This window comes from Suricata suricatta, chromosome 11 (genome assembly GCF_006229205.1).
Source record: "Suricata suricatta isolate VVHF042 chromosome 11, meerkat_22Aug2017_6uvM2_HiC, whole genome shotgun sequence".
In the NCBI taxonomy this organism is placed as follows: Eukaryota; Metazoa; Chordata; class Mammalia; order Carnivora; family Herpestidae; genus Suricata; species Suricata suricatta.
The window spans coordinates 87,794,055-87,815,318 of NC_043710.1; the positions used below are offsets into that span (position 1 = coordinate 87,794,055).

A 21,264-nucleotide genomic window follows, 5' to 3' on the forward strand; every position below is an offset into this window, starting at 1 on the left:
CCTCCACACTGTTTTCCAGAGCGGCTGCACCAGTTTACATTCCCACCAACAGTGCAGGAGGGTGCCCGTCCGGACCCTTATTTAATAACCAATATGGGACACTTGGGTATAAATTATACCTGAGCCCATTGTGTGACCTTGAAATCACTGGGGCTCACTGGGTGATCTTGAATTACACCTGGGCCCACTCAGTGACCTTGGGCATGTCACTTCATTTCCAGGAGCTTCAGTTCATCTGTGAAATGTGGATAGTAACACCTAACTAGCATGATAGTTATATTCAAAGAATTGGTTAAAGAAGGTCTTCCGTGAATAATTTTGTTATATTTATCCTGCAAAGCCTGACTCCTTGAGATTCTGGCCCTTCCCCCTTATTTCTTACCTCCCTCCTTCTGTGTGCTGTGCTCAGCACAATATCTGCCTAATCAGTCATTTATAACATAAGAACAGTTTTCCTTCATGACCACAGGTCCCAGGAGCCAAACGAGCATAGGAAGGCCACAGGGTCACAAGCTGAGTTCATTCACTGCTTACGCACTAGGCCAGGTGCTGAGAACACAGATGAAAAAGACAGCCACGGCGGCTGCCCTCAAGAGTTCACCCTCTGTTTCTCATTTACTTCTGTTCTTCAGTGTCTGATGTATAGTAAGGGTTCAATAAAGGTTTGAAGAAGTTATGGGAGATAAGAAGGAAGACAAGTGGGGAAATAGGGAGGAGGGGGGAAGAGAGGGGATCCCCGGCCTCCTCAGTGACAGGCAAAGCTCATGGAGAACTTGGCCTTCAATGCAGACAGGGCTGGTTAGGGAAACCCTGGGAGAGGGGTGATTCCAGATGGTGGAACACCGGTGAGATGGGACAACATGCGTGAGCAGCCGGCACAGGTGGCCACTGAGCGCCCAGGGAAAAGGGAGTCCCATTTTGGAGAAGCCTGTACCTTGCGGACAGTGGAAAGCCATTAGAGTCCCCACCCCCACCCCACCCCCACCCCCCCCAGAAAAGGGAGAGAGCGTGAGGAAAATGATGGCTCAGGAAGAACACTCCAGAGTAGGACCCAAAAGCTTTCACAGCCTGTTGAAAGAACCCAGCTAGAGGTGACGAGGGCCCGGACTTCAGACTGTAGCGCTAGGAATGGAGAGGAAAGGGTGCATCTGAGGGCTGCTGTGGAGGAGGGAGGGCCACACTTGGTGAGGGTGACAGACGGAAAATAAAGCAGGAAAGGGAGGTTACTCTGACTGCCAGGCTTCACTGCAGGGCACAGTGGGACACCGAGGCAGAAATCTTGGGATGAATGGCACGAGGTGTGTGGAGTCGGTGTCGCACAGACTCCGTGCCCAGAGCAGAGCTGTCTGGGTGTGGCAGGCAAATAGACGTTAGCTCCTGGAGGGAAGGACCACATCATATCCATCTGCTTCTCACAAGACAGTGCGATGCCTGCCTCATAACAGTTCTCAGTAAATGTGTGAATAAACAGATGTTCTCAAGGAGCTTCCTGGCTGCTCACCATACTACCCAGGAGGTTCTAGAAAAGATCCCAGGCTGGTTTGCAGCTCACTTCCTGAGAGTAGGAAAGACAGGGAACAGGAGAGTGTGAGGGAATGGGTGAAGAGTATCTTTTGGGTAAGAAACAACGGTGATGGCTTGCACATTGTGTTCCTAGAGGCGTTTGAGCCTGAAAGAGAAGCCTCGAGGTGTGTCCTATGGGTGAAAAGACAGTGCACCTGTCTCCCCTCCCTTCTACCCACCATACCTCCGCTTTTATCTGCTCCAGATAGTGACACTCAGCTCATGATTCTGTTTGAAAAAGCATCTCGTTGATTTGAAAGAAAAACTATTCCTAGTGGCTTGTATGTAATGCACAAAAAATAAAATTAGATTGAAAAAGGAAATTGTCAGAGCACCAATCATTCCCTCCTGAAAAAAGAATGGGTAAATAATGATGTCCTTTGTGTGGTGATTCTGAGACTGTTCTCCTGCACAGCTCTCTCCTCACCCTGCCCCACCCAGTGGGTTCCCACAGCTCTCTGAAGCCTGGGGGGATGGACCAGACTGTCCTCTGCTCTTCCCTGTCCCTCCTGGCTGTGCTCTGTGGGCTCAGGGCTTATTCTGGGGGATCCTGTGCCTGCCCCAACTCCTGGCTCTGAGACACTGTCTGAAGTGGGGTAGCGATCACTCAGCGTCTTCCTCCAGGGCCAGTCTCCTGATGGCCGCCCCTCTTGTCCCTCAGGGCATGGCCCTGCGCCCACCTTCCACTTCCCCTGCACCAGCCGGGGCTCATCCTTGGCCCTGCCTGCACCCCCTCAGGATGCTTCCTGTGCCCCCACTTTCTATTGTCCTCATTCACACTCAGAGGAAGCGGGACTGGAAGCAGGAGAAGGTGACCCCTTCCGGCTGCAGGCTCCACACCATTTGTTTAGGGCCCTTCTCGTTGTAACCCTTCCGCCGCCAGCTGACAACCTGCTAATTCTGAGAACACAATCTCTGGCAGCCATTGCGGCTGTCTTGACACTGTCCTTGCAAGAAAGATTTTGAGATAAAAGAAGGAGCTGTGAAATCATCATTGAGCTGGGAGAAAAGAGCCTCAGAAAGGAGTGCCCCTCCCAGCCCTCTCTTCTCCACCCCTCCCCTCCCCCCTCACCCTCTCTCCCTGCCCTCTTTCCCTTCCTGTCCCCCTTCTTCTGGCCTCTCCAGCCATCCCCTTTCTCCCTGACCTTCCTCAGTTACCTGGTCCTCTGGCTCTTTCTCCAGCTACCCCCCATACTTCTTTCTCTTCTCCCTTTTCTTTCTCCTCTCTCTTGTTTAGGTGCCAGAAACAGTCTAATTACAACAGAGAACTTGAAGAGACGGAGAGGGAAAAAAAATAAATAAACCCACCACACATAGCTGATTAAAATGTCCTATGAAATCTAATTTGTAAAGCTCAAATCAGAATAAAAAGTGTTACTCCCACAATTCAGGGCCAATTTGATTTTTAATGAGACTCCTCAGAGACCCAGCCAAGATCTCATCAGGTTACAAACACGGCTACCTTCCCACCTGCCATGAGCTCTCTAATGTGGATCTCCACGTCTCCTCTCGGGGAACCCCGCACCCGCTTGGCCACCATGCCCAGTTTCCCTCAGGTTCTGTATACGTGAGTCACCCCCTTATTGGGGCCATTTGCTGCTGAGAGCCTGGCCTTACCTGTGGTCCAAGTCTGGGTCATTGTGCCCCCAGGATGGGCAACAGCTAGCATCCAGGACCTCTGTGGCCGTCCCTGACTCTCCTACGTGAGGGAGAAAAAGCCGTGGCAGCAGTCTGTCCCCCAGGTCCACCTTTCCTCCGCTCTGTGTCTGTATCTGCCAGGCAGGACGTGGGAAGGAATGCAGGCTTGGAAGCCTCATGGACCCCCATCGAATCCCAGCTCCACCGCTTGTTAGCTGTGTGACCTTGAGCAGCTCACTTTGCCTCTCTGATCCTGTTTTCCTTGCCTCAAAATTGGGATACTTCTGCCTTGCAGTGTAACTAAACAGGTTACAGCAGGGAGGGCACTGTGGGCCAGGGGCTTAGGAAATGTCAGTGTCCATTCAGCTGTGGCGTCCCAAGGAGCACAGGTCACATCACCCTGCTTCCTCAGCATTCTAGGCAGGACCAGCTTACGGATCTGGGCACAGCACAGCTCAGTAAGTGAAAACACATTCCTCAGAAACAGAAAGTCTTCCATCAGCAGCCCTAGTCCTGCCGCCAGACAATTTAGTTAACGTGCAAGCCCCTGCAAACTGGGGCTGGTAAGATCTGAGTGTGATGGCTACTGTAATGAGTAAAGGTAATGTGAGCTCAGTACTTGCTAAGTCATTACCAAGCACAGCTCCTGTTCATATTCGGGCTTCATTTCCTTATCCAGAAAACAGGGATCAAAACAGTAGCTACCTCATAGTTTGTTATGAAGATGAAAATAGTAAAGAGCTAATATTTTAAAATCTTAATGCCTGGCAGGTTGTATACACTGTGACTGTGTTTGTATCATAAAACATGACCTGGGGTGCCTGGTGGCTCAGTTGGTTAAGCGTCCAACTCTTGATTTCTGCTCAGGTCATGATCTCACTGTTCGTGCGTCCAAGCCCCGCATCGGGCTCTGTGCTGACTGCGTGAAACCTGCTTGGGATTCTCTCTCCTCCTCTCTGCCCCTGCCCCACTCGCTCTCTATCTCTCAAAATAAATACTGAAACATGAAAAAATAATACATGAACTGACTTGTTTAGAGGGCTCAGTGACATCTTGCTCTGAGGCGTGTTATGGGACAGCTGGGGTCATCGTGGTGATGTTCCCCCAGGTGACAGTGAAGCCAGAGTTGGGTGTGCCATCGGAAAGAAAGGGACAAAGAGGGTGAGTGGAGATGACTTCCTGCTCCTGTCAGCACACTCTCCACCACACTGTACCACCACTTGTCCCGCAGAGTTTGGCCCTAGGCCCAAATTAAACAATATTATTTTTCCCGAATTCTCTGGTTTTAAAGCAAACCACACCACCACCATCCCCCGCCTTGCATTCTTGATGCACCCCTGGAAGGATGCTTGCAGCTGGAGGGCTCTCCCCTCCTCGCCCTGTCCTGGGCATAGGTGCAAGCAAGTGGCAGTAGATAGGAGTTAGCCAAATGGAAAGTGGCAGAATTCATACCAAGAGCTGCGGGCATTGCCTCTTTGGGGGCTGGGGGAGGCCGGATCACAGTGTGAATATGTGTTAAGGATTGGTGAGCAGGAAGGCTGAGCTGTGAGCCAGCTGCTGAAAGGAGGGATTTAGGCTGGGGGCAGACAGGAAGTAAGATGCTGGGGGGGAGGGGCTTATCCCCGGACCAGTCTCGGCTCAGCTTCTTAAAGTGATGAGAAGCCCTCCAGGCACCATTCCCAGCGTTAACTGACCTCTGTGCTTGTCTCCTTCCTAGGCCAAGTGTACTCCTTCAGCCAGCAGCCCCAGGACCAGGCCGTGGTGTCAGGCCAGCCCGTGACGCTGCTGTGCGCCATCCCCGAATACGATGGCTTCGTTCTGTGGATCAAAGACGGCTTGGCTCTGGGTGTGGGCAGGGACCTCTCAAGTGAGTACCCCCAAGAGCTCCCCAGGAAGGCCTGGAACCAGTCCTTGCATGACCCACCCACCCTCATGGGGAACCCCATCTTCAGTGGATTTGGAAATCAAATCTCCAGCTTTTGTGGCATCTCCCCCCCTCATCCCCCATGGCAGAGCCAGGTTAGGCACACTCTGGGTCCAGGATCTTTGACTCCTGGTAAGGAATTACAAGCAAATACTCAATTCTGGTGGTTGGTCCTCAACCTAATAGAGTTTTGCCTCGGAGGGTCTCTTCTAAAATCAGACACAACTCCTGTAAAGTCACATTTCCAAAGGTAAAGTGTCCCTGTATCTTGGTCCAAAATGTATTCCCCACTTACATCACAACCTCACTCTTCCTGGCTCCCGTCTATCAGAGAGGGCCAAAGAAACTGAAAACTCATGAAGAAACCCAGTTGGTTTTAGAGATTAGCATGTGATGGAAAGAAAAGAAAAGGAGCATTTAAAGTATAAGCCTTGGGGCGCTTGGGTGGCTCAGTCGGTTAACCATCCGGCTTTGGTTCAGGTCATGATCTCACAGTTCATGGGTTCGAGCCCCATGTCAGGCTCTGTGCTGACAGCTAGCTCAGAGCCTGGAGCCTACTTCCGTTTCTGTGTCTCCCTCTCTCTCTCTCTCTCTCTCTGCCCCTCCCCCTCTCATGCTCTGTCTCTCTGTATCAAAAATAAATAAAACATTAAAATTTTTAAAAATTTAAAAAAATAATAAATAAATAAATAGATAAATTTTAAAACGTTAATTTTTTTAATAAATAAAGTACAAACCTTGTTGAGCAGCCCCCCCCCCCCCACTCCAGGCTGGTGTTGAGCAGAGATGCCCCCTTAGGCTCCTGTGGCCTGAATCTGACCTCCCTCCTTGAAGCCCTGGCCTATCATCTGTTAACGATTGTGAATGTCAGTCGTTAGGCTCATACAGATGTCTTTCCGATCCATCTTCTCCCTCGAGAGAAAAAGGAGTAGAATCATCCTCCTGGTCACTCAGCCATCAGCAATTATCATTCTCCCCTGGGGAAGGTAAACATGTGACTGCTAGGCTTGGCATAACCTATAAAATTCTGAACAAGAGATCTGGGGTGTCCCTGCCATTGGGGAGCCGCTGAGGGTGGAGGTAGAGAAAAACACACATATTCAAGTGAAAAGTAGCTTTGCTTTTCTCGTGGTGTACAGCTGCAGGAAAATAAAAATCGAAGTGCACTCAGGAACATGATGGTTGGGAAATTAATATTTTAAAATGTGAGTTATGTCTTGCCAAAAATGTATATTGAAACATTATAGCCATGGTCAATAGCATCACTGGGTTTGAGTGCTGCAGCCCAGCTGAGCATGGGCAAAGTACACAATAATGTCTCCAAAATATACTGTGCTGCCATAAAATTTAAGTATTATGGGAACCAGCCAATTTCAGGGGCTCTGAACTTCCTTACCCTAGAGGAATCTGGGGGAATGATATCACCTTCCCAGACCAGAATCACTCATGCTCCGTGTGGCTCTGAACTTGGTCCAGCATCATTGCTGGTTAAGAAGGTACTCCAGGTTCCTAGTCAGTGGTTTGCAGCCTTTGGTCAAGAACTGGGGTCTTTTGGGGTTGGTGGCCAAGAGGAAGCCCCAGGTCACCACAGATGTTCATCACCTCATGGAAAATTGACTTTCTGGCATCCATTCCATGAATAACTTTCTGGGATCAGGATTGGGTCAATGGGGTTCTAAGGAACTGGGGTCTACTTCCTCTCTGATTTGAATTCATTTATACAAAGAAGGCTGTTCATCTCCTTGCAGAGCCAATAAATTCAAATCCCTGGGAAAGTGTTTTTTGTGTTTGATCACCTGTTCCCCCAAAAAGCATCATAACGATAATGACAGAAACTCACATGCTCAATAAATACTGTTTGATTCCCAGACAAGAAAGTGAGACTAATAGATAGCAATTCAACTCAGCAAGTATTCACAGAGCACTTAATACTGCACAGGTTTTCCTGTGGGGAAACTGAGGCCCACAGTGGCAAGACTTCAACCTGCCGTGATTCAGTCCTCTTCTGTTTTGATTGTGTGGCCTGGCTCCATCTACCCGCAATCACGCCCTAACTGAAGACCTAACTGTCTTTCTGGTCACAGAGGCTGGGAAAAATATTCAAAGGAAATGATTTATAAGCATAGGCCCTCATATTGATAGAACATTCTTCTTCAAAGAAGATCAAATAATTCTCAGACATTATGTCACAAATCTACAATGATCTACAGGGAGAAGAAGCAAATTCCCCCCCTTTATTTGACAAGTAAACAAGGTCAAAAGTCTAGAAAGAAACTGATCCAAACATATACCCAACCCCAATATGTGGGGTCTGGCTCCTAACCCCCCAAAACTCAAACATCCTGTCTGTTCTCACTTCTAAAGATGGGGACCTCTCTGGCTACCCTCTCTCACTGTCATTTTCCTTTAAACCAGCATGTACAGGGGCACCTGGGTGGCTCAGTCAGTTGCGCATCTGACTCTTGGTTTTGGCTCATGTCATGATCTCAGGGGCATTTCATGCTCAGCACAGAGCCTACTTGAGATGTTCTCTCTCTCTCTCTCTCTCTCTCTCTCTCTCTGTGTGTGTGTGTGTGTGTGTGTGTGTGTGTGTTTCTCTCTGTCTCCCTCTGTCCCTCTCCTCCACTCATGTCTCATGTTCTCACTCTCTAAAAAATATTTTTAATAAATAAATAAACCAGCATCCATAGACTACTTACTATGTGCCACTCACTTAACATGGATTATCCCAGTTAATCTTCATCATGAGATAGTAGTGGCAGAGCACAAAGAAGTTAAAGTAACTTACTGAAGACAACAGAGCTAGGAAGTAATAGAGTTGGCATTTGAACCCAGGCACTTTGACTGGAGAACCCAGACTCCTAATACTCTTGCCTCCCCTGAGAGTAGCAGGAAAGAGTAATGATACTGTGGAAGGAGCTAGAACTTGCTCAGAATCTATGCTTCCGGGCCCATGTTTTCCAAAGACGCTGCCAGTCCTTGCGAGAGCATCGCAGCTCGTTGCCTAATTAGGCAAATACAAACAAACCCATCACTGATGTTTTCAGCTGCTCATGAGAGCGAAATCCTGCTGCTGATAGCTTGCAAGACAACAAAAACACCAGCTCCAGCCAAGACGCCTGCAGGAGACCAGGGACTAATCAAGGACAGCAGGATCCAGAGGCTGGGCCGGAAGGGATGGGGGCAGTGAGCCAGCTACATTGAGGGCAGCAGCGGGGAGAGGGCTAGTAGACTGGAACCCATTTCCAGCCCCTCCTCCTGGCCCTGGGGAGAGCCAGCTTAACTTACCTGGGCTTCTTCCCAAAGCCCAGCAGAGGGCAGGAAGGGCGGGCGGGAGGGGAGGTGATGCTCTCTGGGTAGAGCTGATTGCCCTGTGAGCATCTCTGGCCAGGCCAGAACAGCTGTGCAGGGCGGGGCCGTTTGCACGATGGGGACAATCGAACCATGAAGACATGAGTCTGAAGGGCTCAGCCGCACAAGAAGCCCCCAGAATACAACTGGGAAGGATCACAGCTCCCTCCCTGACGAGGAATGAGTGCCTGTGGCCCCTGTGCAGCTCACCTTTGGTGAGCCCTGCCCCATCTCTGCAAGACCCTTAGCTTATGATGGGAGAGGCCTTCAAGCTCCAATATTCCATCTAAAAATAGAAATCTCTGCAGTGCTCCTGACAGGTGATCACCAGCCTCTGCTTGAATACAGCCACTGATGGGGACCTCACTACCACATGTGCCAGCCCAGATCTTTGTTGGACATTTCAAATTATATTAAGAATATTCCAAAGTATTTCCCCATGTTAATTCTGTCCATTGGTGCTAGTGCAGTCGTTGGAAGCTGCTTGGAGACATCTGACACGCACTTAGAGACTGAAATATTCTCCAATATCCCTCTGTCTCTCTGTTTCTGTCTCTGTCTCTCTCTCACTTGCTTAAAGCCCTCATCTTCTCTTTAAAAGGCCAGGTATGCTGACCCCCCCTCCTCCTATGGTACATTTATGAGAATTCACTGTTCCTGGTGAAGGTCTTTCAGAAAGAGGAGCAGCTTAGGACTGGAAGGAGTGGGAGGGGAGGAAGAGAACAGGAGGAAGTCCTCTGTGAGAGCTTGCGGGGGAAGGCACAGCTTGGGTAAGGGGACAATGGAAAAGAGACACTTCTAGGAAAGACGAAGGAGGTCTAGGAACCAAGGCCCAGGACAGAGGATCTGCCAGCCACGAGTTGTATAGGCATTAGTATTCACCCTACACAGCAGCAGCAAAGCTGATTGATGATTTGTCATTCTCAAATGTTCATTTACCCATTATGTATCCCCAGTAATGTAGAGGACCCCAAATTCCTAAGTGTCCTGAGTACCTCATAAGCGCTTAATCAGGCCCTGGGATCTGGGGTAGGTAGGAGGAGTGACCAGAAAAGGACCCTTTATGGTTCAAAGTGGCCAGAGGACCCCAGGCATTGGTAGGATGGGCCTGTATTTCTATGTTCTGTCCATCCTGAACAAAAATTCCCCCCAAAGTCATTCCTTTCCAGAGATTCCTGCTTTCTTCTCTCTTCTCTCTCTTACTCTGTCTACTCTGTGACTCTCAGCCTGGGTCTGTCTATCTCTCTGTGTGTCTCCTTATCAAAATGCATGTCTGCTTGGTAAACAGCAGGGCTGAGCACACCGCCTTCCAGAGCACTGCCCCCGCAGTGTCTGCCCACACTTAGTATTTCCATCCCTGCTCTCTCTTTCCTCTCTGATAATAGCTTCTCCAACATTCCTAAACCTGCACACACGCACACACACACACACACACACACACACACACACACACTGCCCGATAGCCAGAGAAAGCTCTCTTTTTTGCTCCTTACACCAAGACCAGCCCCTGCTCAGCTGTCCTGCCACCGCCCCTGCTTGTCACAACCGCCTACTCCATCGCGGCCCAGCCCCCTTGACCTGCCTGCTGTCTCCACAGGTTACCCACAGTACCTGGTGGTAGGGAACCACCTGTCCGGAGAACATCACCTGAAGATCCTGCGGGCAGAGCTGCAAGATGATGCCGTGTACGAGTGCCAGGCCATCCAGGCTGCCATTCGGTCCCGCCCCGCCCGCCTCACTGTCCTGGGTAAGACCCATTAACACTCGGGGGCAAAGATGCTGTGGGAAGCCCCACGGGCTCAGTCCCAGAGGGCATCTCGATGGGACAGGCCCCAAGGCATTATCCCACGGGGCTCTGACCACTGCCTCCCATTGTGTCTGTAATCCCCTCCCCCCCTTCCCTACCAGAAAAGGGAAAGTTCCTGCTCTGGAAATCAGGAGGCCAATGCTAACTGACCGATGACCCTGTCCAACCCCAGTGTGTTTGACTCCAGCTGAAGGGGCTCCTGAATGCTTATTTGTTCAATTAGAAAGCATGTTCTGCATGCATGACAGGGGGTCAGACCCTGTGCTAGGCGATGGGGATTCAGAGAAAAATACGACACACCCTTGAGTCCGTTCTTCCTGGGTTGACCTCCCACTAGGTGCTCACCGAGCGTGATTTCAGCATGACCACACTGCACCATTCCTTCCCCACGTTCGCTGCTCCCTGGGAACCCTGCCTCCTTTCATAAGTCAGCCCTAGGAGAATTGCAGACCCTTGGTCCACATCAGACCTCAGCTCCTTGGTCTTTCTTCATTCTGGCTTCCCAGGGGCCCGGTACCCCTGGGACTGGGCACTGCGTGAGAGGTCCCCACTCTTTCTTTCAAGCAGACCTGCCTGAACACAGGCAGTGAGCTCACCTGCCTCTTAAACGGCCTCATTCTGATTTCACATGCAGCCCCCATCAGCTCCCTCCTCCGGCCAGATGTTACCGAGGACCGAGGCCCCTGGGAACCAAGCCGTGCACATAAGGCATAATAGCAAACATATGCATACATTTTATAGCACCTCTCAAAGCTCTTCCCTTTATGTTATTACCTCAGCTGTTCTGCGCAGGGCTATGGCACAGGGAGTGTTGCCCCAGATGAGACACTGAGGCTCAGAAAAGCCATGGGACCAGCCCAGGGTCTCCCGAATAGGGCTCCCGCACCACCGCATGGTCTCCTTGCTGAGTGTCCGCCAGGCCTGGTGTGGGAGCGGGCACAGGCAGCGGGACAGGGAAGCCTGGGCTCCTCCTTGCCCTCCTCTTACCTGCCGTGTTGGAGGTTTGACAACAGGAAGCTGGGGTTCTGCCCCCTCACCTGACAGATAAGGCACATGGCTGCTCGGAGATGAAATATTTAAGAGCGTGTCAGGCTATCTTCAGATCTACACGGTAGCACACGGGGCGGATTATCCCAAGCATGGCAGCAAGTCCCGGAGGACCACTTACCAAGCTTTGCTTCTTGAGACAGGAGGCAGAGCTCAGGGCCAACCTCAGAAACCCTCTACCTTGGAGTCTCCTCTGGTCTGGGATGAAGGAAAGAGAAAACACACCGGGTCCAGCAGGGTAAATCTGCTGGGATAGCTTGGTCCTGAATGGGGCTACAGAAAAGTAACCGGGGATCTTACAGGAGAGGCAGACGTCAAAAAGGAGAATGGGTCTACAGTTTGGTGTAGAGGCTAAGGGAGGAGAGCAGGGGGAGTTAGTGCCTAAGAGATGTTCTGATTTGTTGAGTACTATATAACGCCAGAACAGATTTGTTAGCGCAGTGTAAGCTCCTCCTCTCCGGGGGTTATTCAGCTCCCCATCCTTAGAAGAATCCATCTTCTGCTGATTTGTACCCCTTCTAGAAGGCATCAAAGAATGCTAACTTGAGAAGATTATAGCACTGCCCCCTGCTGTCTTCACATGTATTTAGGACCTACACTAAATAGAGAGGCACCTCGTCCTCAAGTTCTTATCCTGGCCTCAGAGCATTGCCTGCCCACACCCCACTGTTCACAGCCTCCCTCCTGCCTCCTATCTTGAGTCCAAATTATTCCCAGTGTTTTACAGATGAGGAAATTGAGACTCAGAAAGCAAAGCCACTTACGGCTTCATTACCACCCAAAATAGACCCCAGATTTTCCAACTCCAAACCAGCGCTGTCTGCTTTCCTAAATGCCAACAGAATCTCCTTTGTCTGGTTGCTTATGAGCCGGGCTTCCGAGAGTGGGGCCTTAGAATCTGATCTGAACAGACTCAGTTTTGTCTTAAGTCACTCCTAAAAGGCGCTTACTCTCCGGTCTCCTCTCCCGTGGCCAGACCTGGTTGGCACTGCCTTCTGGGCATGGGGCTGGTCTGCAGGGAGAGTGTTTACAAGTCTGGAAGGCAGTTGAAGACGAAGAAGGAGGAGTTTCCAGGTGACCCCAGGACACTAGCCTGGTGGATTCCCCAGAGAGCCTGAAAGGGGATTTGTCCATCAGCCTTTCCTGCAGGCTCTACTGACACCACTCTTCCTAATAAACCAACCCAAGGCAAGAAAGACTAGCCCCAGGCTCTGCCTCCAACCCTTCCTGACCACCCTAGGTCCCCACCCCTGAGCTGGTCCTTCAGGCTCCCACCCCTCTAATGGTCCAGCAGGTCTGTGGTGGAGTTTCTCTGCTGTGTACAGCCCCACCTACTGCCTTGAAGAGAGGCCTTTCATGCAGAGGCTGACCCAGCCTTCTGGAAAGGGATCTCTGGTCTGCTCACAGTGGTGAATAGACAAAGCAGTTGCAGAGGGAAGAGGGGTGTCTCTACCCTGGCCAGGCACTTCCCAACCAAGACCCCATCTGCTTTGCTGTGACATCTCAGCCAGGGAAAATGTCCCAGCCAGTTCCCCAAGGAGGGGGGCAGGGGCTGCCTTCCCTGTGTTCCAGGAATGAGAGAGCTTCCTAATTTAGTCTGTATTTGCCTGAGATAGATTTTTAATTAAATAAAGTAAGAGCCTGATTAGAACCTGCAGAAGATGTGAGAACAGAATCAAATGGTATTCCGGCAACATTGCAAAGCAAACACTTTGGCTGGAGCAGAGGGAGACCCCTGGGGGTCTTCCATCAAAGCACCAAGTGAGGAGGGCAAATACGAGAGATTATATAGCCAACAGATGTGCATTGTTAAAATATGCATCTGCCGGCAGCCTGCTCGGAGAAGCCAGAGGGCCAGCTCACAGAGCCTGCTCCAGGGAGGACATGGGGACCCAGCCCGGCAGCCAAGCCTAGAGTCACAGACACATTAATTAGCCTTGTGTTTCCAGCTCTCAGATGCAATCAGGCAAGGAGCAACTTTGAGCTGAGCATTTGCTACCCTGGGAGGCAGAGGGAGGAAGCTAGGGGACCAGGAGGGGAGGAGGGGGGAGGGGCAGAGCTTGTGAAGCTGAGCGAGGCAGAGACTCCGGAGCCCGAGTGGAGGTAAATGGCCAGGCTGCATTCCCTCTGTGGCACAGAGAACCCTGCCTTGACTGGCCAGGTGGAGACAAGGCATCTTTCCATCTGCAGAACATCTCAAGTCTCCTGGTATTACAGACTTGGAGACAGGAATCATGGTCTTGCCGCTAACCGGTTGTGTGATCTCTGCCCTGTTACTCAACCTGTCTGGGTGTCGGTTTCCTCATCTGTAATGTGAAGGTGATGATAAATAAGATGGCCTCTAAGAACTTTCCAGCTCCCAGGGCACCTGGGTGGCTCAGTCAGTTCAGCGTCCAACTTCCGCTCAGATCATGATCTCATGTTTTGTGACTGTAAGCCCCACATCAGGCTCGCTGCTGTCAGCACAGAGCCAGCTTTGGATCCTCTGCCCTCCTCTCTCTGCCCCTGTCCCACTTGTACTCTCTCTCTCTCTCAAAAATAAATAAGCTTAAAAAAAAAAGAACTGTCCAGGTCCCCAAAAGCCTACAATAAGGAGTCAAGCTTACTGTACCAACTAGTTTAGAAAGAAGGCTCATCCCCCCCACCGGAACCAGAATTTAGGTGGCGAATGAGGCACAATGTACAGCATCCCACTCTGAGTCTGGAGAGCCCTGGGGTTCTGGACTTGACTGTACACCCTCACCCCAGAGTCCTCCTTCCGTATCCAGCTTCCGAGTGCACTGACCACGTCTGCAGGGACTACGCTTAAGTGGACATCACAGGGCCCCCATGCACATGTGCAGGGCTGTGGTGTAGGAGGAAGGGCCGCAGGCCGTGGGCCGGAAGCAGAAAAACTGCAGATGGTTCACTGTGTGACCTTGGGGGAGGCCCTCAGTGCTTCCACTGGTTCAACTCTATAACCAGCACGGAGCATAGGGCAGGTCCTCAATAATGTCAGGGGTATTTTTAATAAATGAATGAGTGAGTGAGGGAAGGAATGCAGTTTCTCATTCTTCATCTATAAAATGAGAATAAGAACACTACCAATCTCCCAGAATGGTTGTGAGCTCCAAACTAACACGTGGACCCCAACACTAAAATGTCATATGCTTGAACGTTACATGCATGTGCACGCAGCATGCGTGCATGCAGACTGCTCCTTCTCCAACCTGCAGGAACCTCTGGGTTGACAAATATCCAAACTATTCCATGGCCAGAGCTGTAAGGATGATACTACATTCGGTCTTTCTAACTGCCTGAAAATTTTGAGAAGCAAGGACCCAAGGCAGGGAGGAAATGGAAGCCAAGGTTTTGATCAACTAGTATTTACGGAGCAGCTATTCTGTGCCAAGCAGTGATCTAGACATGCAAGAATCACCAGTTAATGAGAGAGAAAGCCAGCCCTGCCCTGGTGGAGCTTGTGTTCTGGCAGAGAGAGATAAACGATAAACAGAGGTGCCTGGGTGGCTCAGTCGGTTAAGCACCTGGCTTCGGCTCAGGTCACGATCTCACAGTTCGTGGGTTTGAGCCCCGCGTCAGGCTCTGTGCTGACAGCTCAGAGCCTGGAGCCTGCTTCAGATTCTGTGTCTCCCTCTCTCTCTGACCCTCCCCTGTTCACACTGTCTGTCTCTGTCTCTCAAAAATAAATTAAGAAAAACATAAAAAATAAATAAACAATAAACAGAGTAAACAAGCACATTGTGTAGGTATATAGGATATCAGATGGTAATGAAGGCTTCGAAACAGGGAAAGTAGAGCAGGGTGAGGGGCACTGGTAGGGGGAGGGTGGTGGATGCCAGGTTAATTATTAAAAAGGGTGTTTTCCCAGTCTTCCTCCCCATTTCCCTCATCTTCCTGGCCCGTTCTAATATTAACTCTGCTGTCTTGTGGCTCCCATTAGAAACAAAGCTTTCTAAATCAACATGAATTATTTAATGATGGAGACTAAGTCAATTCAAATAAAGAGGGCGTCTTTAAAATGATGTCAAGCTCCAGACACTGAGGGGGCAAACAGACAAGGCCCAAATGGATCTCTGAGTTTGCAGAACTATGAGCCCTCCTGCTCTCCACCAGGGGAGAGGCAGGGCAGAGGTCTCCTAAATCTTTGGGATTGGCATCATCCCCCCCACCTATTCCCAATCTCCTGGACTCTCCTGGGGAGGTGAGTCCAGAGAGAGACCCTGAATAACTCGGGTCATACAGCAAGGGAAGGCAGAGCTGGAACACAGCCCAAGAGCACCGGCTTCTAAAATGCTCTTCCAAAAACGTGGCAAGAAACCCGGCCACAGTCACAGGTAGGGGACAGACTGAGGCTTTCTTTACAGGTGGAAAAGTGCCTCCAGAGAACAAACAAAGCCCAAGCTGCCTCCATGGGGTGCAAGGGGCCTCTGAGGCCTGCCCTCTGCTTTCCCTCCAGCCCCTGCTCCGGCACCCCTTTGAGTCAGGGACCGTCAGGGACCGCCACCAGCTTGCAGCTCCCTCTACTGCACACACTTCTGTGCCTTCGCTCCTCTGTGCTTCTGCCAGGACCAGCCTTCCCACCTTTCTTCCCTTGGCCAACTCTTGCTCCCCGGTCAGGATTCACCTTAGACATCACCTCCTCCACAAAGCCTTTCCTAAACCCCACAGGGCCTGGCCATCCTACTCTGTGCTCCCTTAGCCTTCCATCCACACTACAATCCCAACACTTAACACATTACATTGAAAGTTACTATTTCCATGTCTGTCTCTCCCATTTTCATGTCTAGGTCTCTCGGCATCCTGCATCTGTCCCTCCCTAGTATACATAGCCTCCAAACATGTCCTAGGTAGGTGCTCAGTAATGTTCATCACGTAACTGTAGCAACGGGGTTTGGGCCAAACCAGAGGGAGTTTGCCCTGAACCTCATCGTGAAAGACAGTATCTGGTAGAGACCAAGCCCTACACATAGGTAACAGTTGCGTACTGTTGTGCCCTGCTGTGTTATGCTGTGTTTAGGGAGCAACAGGGCTTTGCAGTAAGAGCCCCAGCTCTGAAAGCCCGATTGCCTACACTGGAAACCTAGCCCTGTCACTTTACCAGTGCTGTGATCTTGGATGAGTCACCTAACCACTCTGTGCCTCAGTTTGCTCGTGTGTAAAATAGGGTAATAATTATACCTGCCTTCCTAGGGTTATAGAGAGGATCTGATGGGATAATTTCTCAAAACAGGGCCTGGTGAGCAGCAAGGCACATAAGTACTGGCTGTTTTCATCATACTTGTTGTGGTCGTTGTTACTATTATTCTTGCCAGCAAGCGACTCTTCCTTCCTGCGGGATCAGGCTCTGTGTCCTCGAGAGGCTTCGCCATCCAGCGCACAAGGCAAAAAGACGCGATTCCTGCAGGCCCCTCCCAGGCTCGCACGCCTGGGAAGACAAGCAGAATTGATTTCCTTATCTCCTTATTAGGCGTGTTTTGCCTGGGCCCCGGCCTGGTCTTAGGTGCCGTATCTCATTTGTGCCATGCGCCTGCTTCCTGCCACATTCATTACCCTGCAATCACCCCCAAATGGGGGCAGCACACAAGCTAGATTTGGGAGAGAGGAGGAACGAAAGCATCCTTATCTCCTGAAGTTCCAGATGGGAGCTGGTGTCAGAGCTATTATGCACCTCACCCCCAGCCCCCAGCATGCCACCCCAGCTGCCAGCCCCTTCCCACTCCCTTCCTGCGACTCGCCCTTCTTGGGGGCCCAGGCCACCCCCAGCATTTCCCAGGTCAGAAACAGTTCCCCTCCTCACGCATGCCCCTCACGGCTGTCCTGATTTAACTCCGTGCTTACCTGCATGGGCAGGTTAGTCGGTGAGCGGGGCTTGAGGCCCCTGAGTTACCTTAGCTAAGAGTCTCTGTCTCCTCCATTATCTCACCAGCCCCTTGAGGGTAGGGAGCCATATACCCCCTGAGTAACTGCCTATATCAGTTGTGAGTAGCAAGTGGAGGCTGGGAGCGCGGTGATGGAAGGTCTCTCTGGAGGTCCCTGGAACCACAAGGTCAAGGTACATTGACTTCGGAGCTGGGTCACTCTGGGCCCTCCCTCCTGCTGCCCCCACCCACAGACTCCCTGATTCTCTACTCCACCGTCGGAAGGAATGGCACTCCTGCCTGCCTCCAGTGTCCCTGCTCTTCATTTCAACAGCAGTATCAGGACGGCCAGCAAGGCTCCAAAGGGCTTGGGGGCCCATCGGGGATGGAAGCAAACTCAGTGCTTCCCTCTCGGCCATATGTAACAGGCAGATGGCAGGCAGGAAGTGGAGAGACCAGCTGCTAGGGATGCCCTGCCTTACCTACCCAGACTCAGCCATCGAGAAGAGAGATAACCCCTGTTGTTAAGGATCTTGCTGGCGTGGCCCAGAGGCCCAACACTGCCCTGGGCTGGAGGCAGCATCCCACAGGCCCGGCCCCTCCCCTCCTCCTTCCAGCATCCATGCTTTCAGCACCAGCACAAGGGCAAGTAGGGAGGTGCTGCAGGGGCCCAACAGGTCTACTGCACACACAAGGTGCTCGGCCTCCTGCCCCTGGCCCCCCCCACCCCATTCATGTCCCCATCACTAAATGACTCCCCAGGTAGCCCTGCATCCCTGAAAGGTGATCGTACCCAGGGCACCGGCATTTCTCTGGGACTGAGCAGGGCAAGGGCCTTCACCTGGAGGTTGGGAGACATGGCAGGCCTGGGTCTTAGCCATGAGACCTGGGATAATGATGCTCTGGACACACACTCACTCTCTCTCTCTCTCTCTCTCTCTCTCTCTCTCTCTCTCATAAAATCAGGAGCTACAATGATGAAGTGCAAATCTATGCCACGGTTTGACTGTGACTTGCCTTCATTTGATCATGGTTTGGGGGACGGGCCTGAGGCACATTGTTCCCTGGATCTGAGGAGGAAGGATCTTATGTTCTTCCACTGCCTTAACCAAGCATGACCCTGGGATGCTGAGCAGGCTCTGCTCCTCAGCAGAGGGGAGTGTGAGCTCAGACCATGGAGATGTGCAGCAGTTAGGACCTTGATCCTCTGGCATCCACCATTTGCCATTCAGCATGGAACCAGCAGCTTCGGGGCTGCCTGTGAAATTAGAGCCACTTTCCTATAGCTTTCAGGATGCAGCTGCCCTGAGGGGGCCCTCACCCACTCTGCCATCATGGAGCTACATTCTCTGCCGTGGCCATGGCTTCCAACATCCCTGCGTACTCGGAAAAGCACAGGCAAGAGCCCACTTATGTCCAGGAGCCTTATCAGAGGCCTCTGTCAGGAAACCCTAAGGCTCCCTGTTCATGTATCTGTCCTCTACACACACAGGACACCTTATCTCAAGGACAAATGCACTGCTGTGCACACATGTACACACACGCAAAATTCAAAGCATGACCAAATCATGATGGAAAGACAAGGGGACACTGTCGCTGTTGGGAATCTGTCACTTTTGGGAAATGGACAGATCTTGGTAACGCCACAAAAGTATTGACCCTCCCCCCCCCCCGTCAGGTGCAGAAATGAATGGAGTAGGTGGAGTATGATAGCCCCAGCATGAAGCCCCACTTCTCTATCGATTCCCCCTAATGAAAAACGAAGTACAGGGGAAGAGAGTTGCAGCCAACTGAGGGGGGGCCAGGACAAGCCAGTGCCCCCCTGGGAATGAATTGCCTCCTTCCAGACTCTGGTCTCCCAGGCACCGTGGGTGTCACACCCAGGACCATGGCCAAGGCCAGCCCCGGGAAAGCCCCAAACTGGCCAGGCTGGGCAGGGAAACCTCCAAGGGTAAAAATAGCTCACCGCTTTTCTGCTCCGACCTCAGCCCAGGCCTAAGACGAGGGTTTCATGGCAAATTATGGATTTAAAACTAGCAATGAATCTCCATTACAGCATGAAATGAGAAAGGAAAATGCCACTAAATGGAAGCCTTCCCCCACAGCCAATGGGGCAAGGGAGGGGTGTCATTTTAGGAGGGGGTTAGAGCTGAAGTCACACGCCCATAGCAGACTCACAGGACCAGTCCCAGAGAGGAGGCCCTGGGAGACTGGGCAGGGGCCTGGGGAGATCCCTGCCATCCCAGATTGGCATAGGGACAATAGCGGGGAATGCCCAGCTGCAGGCACTTTCCTGCAAAGGAAAGATGCACAGCGGTCTTAGTGGGAACAGCCAGAGCTTTGTTATTTTAGTGCTCTGTTGAGATGAGACCTGCAGGGTAGGTCCAGCCAGAGAGGGGCATTTTGGGAACCTTGGGTAATCCACCTGGCTGCCTGTATTTACCCTCTCACCATCTCCCACCATATCTGTGAGCAGGCCCTGCGTCTCCTACAGATGAGAAAGCTGGGGCACAGAGAGAGAAACTTGCCCAAGGTCACATAAGGAGAAAGAAAAAGAGCTAGAATCTGTACTCAGGCCTGAAAGGCCTTGCTCTTTCTAAGTCTTGCCTCTCCCCTTTTCCAAATTCTGCTCAGACTTTCTGCCGACTCCTCCCCTTTAGATCCTAGACCACCATGATACAGGTCTCGTTCTGACCCCAAGGAATTCCAGCAGCCCTGTCTGAGTCCCGACACTATCCCAGGACCCCCAGAGTCAAAGAGGGACCTGCACCATGAGCTGAAGGCTTCCTGCCAGGCCCTGTTCCCCAGATGTGTCTGGGAGTCAGGGCCTCTAGACTCACAGCACCTAGATTCACAACACCTCTACATTATTCCGTCCACGTGGAGGAGGTTTACCCAAGTGGGAGCTTCCTAAGACACCAGAAGCCCACACAGGTGCATCCATTTCACAAAAATAAGTAGCTGAGCCCCACAGCCCAAGAAGGCTGGCTTCCAAAAGAGTGTCACATTTTCACAAATCGATCAAGGTGTTTGTAAATGTTTATAGAAAGGAGGAACTTTTCATATGTAAATATGTAAGGAACTGTGTTAGCAGCTGAAAAATCAGCCGGTGCCTGCCTTGAGCACCAGTGCAGCCACAGTGGTGGATGGTGGCCACCAGCCATCCTGTTGGGTGAGCAGGTCCTGCTCGACCTCCCACCCTCTGCTCCCTTCTCTCTACTTACACACAGAGATGGACACACACACATTCCCTAGGGTGATGGGAAGACCTCATTTTGCAGGTGGGTCAGCTGAGGTCGAATAGGAAAGAAAATATGCCAGAGTCTGCTCTGTACGTGGAAGGGACAACGCGTTATCTCTGACTCTACAAGACAAAGAAATTTGGGCTTTGAAGAAGGGTCACCTGGACTGCCCCGCCTCTCCTCCAGCTCCTGCCCCAAATACCACGTTGGGTATTAGTTCTACTGAGACCCAGCCTAACCTTGATTAGAGAATCAGAGCTGGAAGGAACCCACCAATCAAGGGTTCTTCTTTCGTTCCATTTTTTAACATGTATCTATGCACCTTCTGTGTGCCAGGTACTGTTCTAATCACTGTGAATAAATATCAATGTAGAGAGCTGATAGACTCTAAACAGAGTCAAATCTTCTACCTTCACGGAGCATATATTCTAGGAGAGGGACTTAGACAATAAGCAATAAACATTTTTAAAAATGTTGTCGTCTCTTAGAAGGTGGTAATGCTATCACTTAAAGTAGAACAGAGTATACGGAGTTGAGTTTCTTAGCAAAAGGACAGGTAGAAAAATCAGGGGAGACCTCCCAGAAGAGGTGAGGGGTTTTTTTCATCTTTCCCTTAACTTTCTAACTTTATCGAGATATGATTTACATACCATTAAATTCAACCATTCATTATAAGTTTACAGCTCATTGATTTTTAGTAAATTTATACAGTTGTGAGACTATCGCCACAATCTTCTATTAGACCATTTCCATCACCCTAAAAGGATCCCTTGTCAATCTCTGTTCCAACCTCACTTCACCCTCACTGATCCTACTTCTGTGTCTGTGGATTGG

At 51.0% G+C, this 21,264-nt stretch overlaps 1 protein-coding gene across 5 annotated transcripts in view; it reads left to right on the forward strand.

The window, feature by feature from the left end:
• Positions 1-21,264, forward strand: part of KIRREL3 (kirre like nephrin family adhesion molecule 3) — a 548,409-nt gene that overhangs the window by 448,934 nt on the left and 78,211 nt on the right. For all 5 annotated transcript variants that reach the window (XM_029956333.1, XM_029956335.1, XM_029956336.1 and 2 more), the window contains exons 4-5: positions 4,919-5,068; positions 10,074-10,223. In XM_029956333.1, the coding sequence (XP_029812193.1) occupies positions 4,919-5,068; positions 10,074-10,223 (300 nt within the window). The remainder of the gene's footprint in view (positions 1-4,918; positions 5,069-10,073; positions 10,224-21,264) is intronic.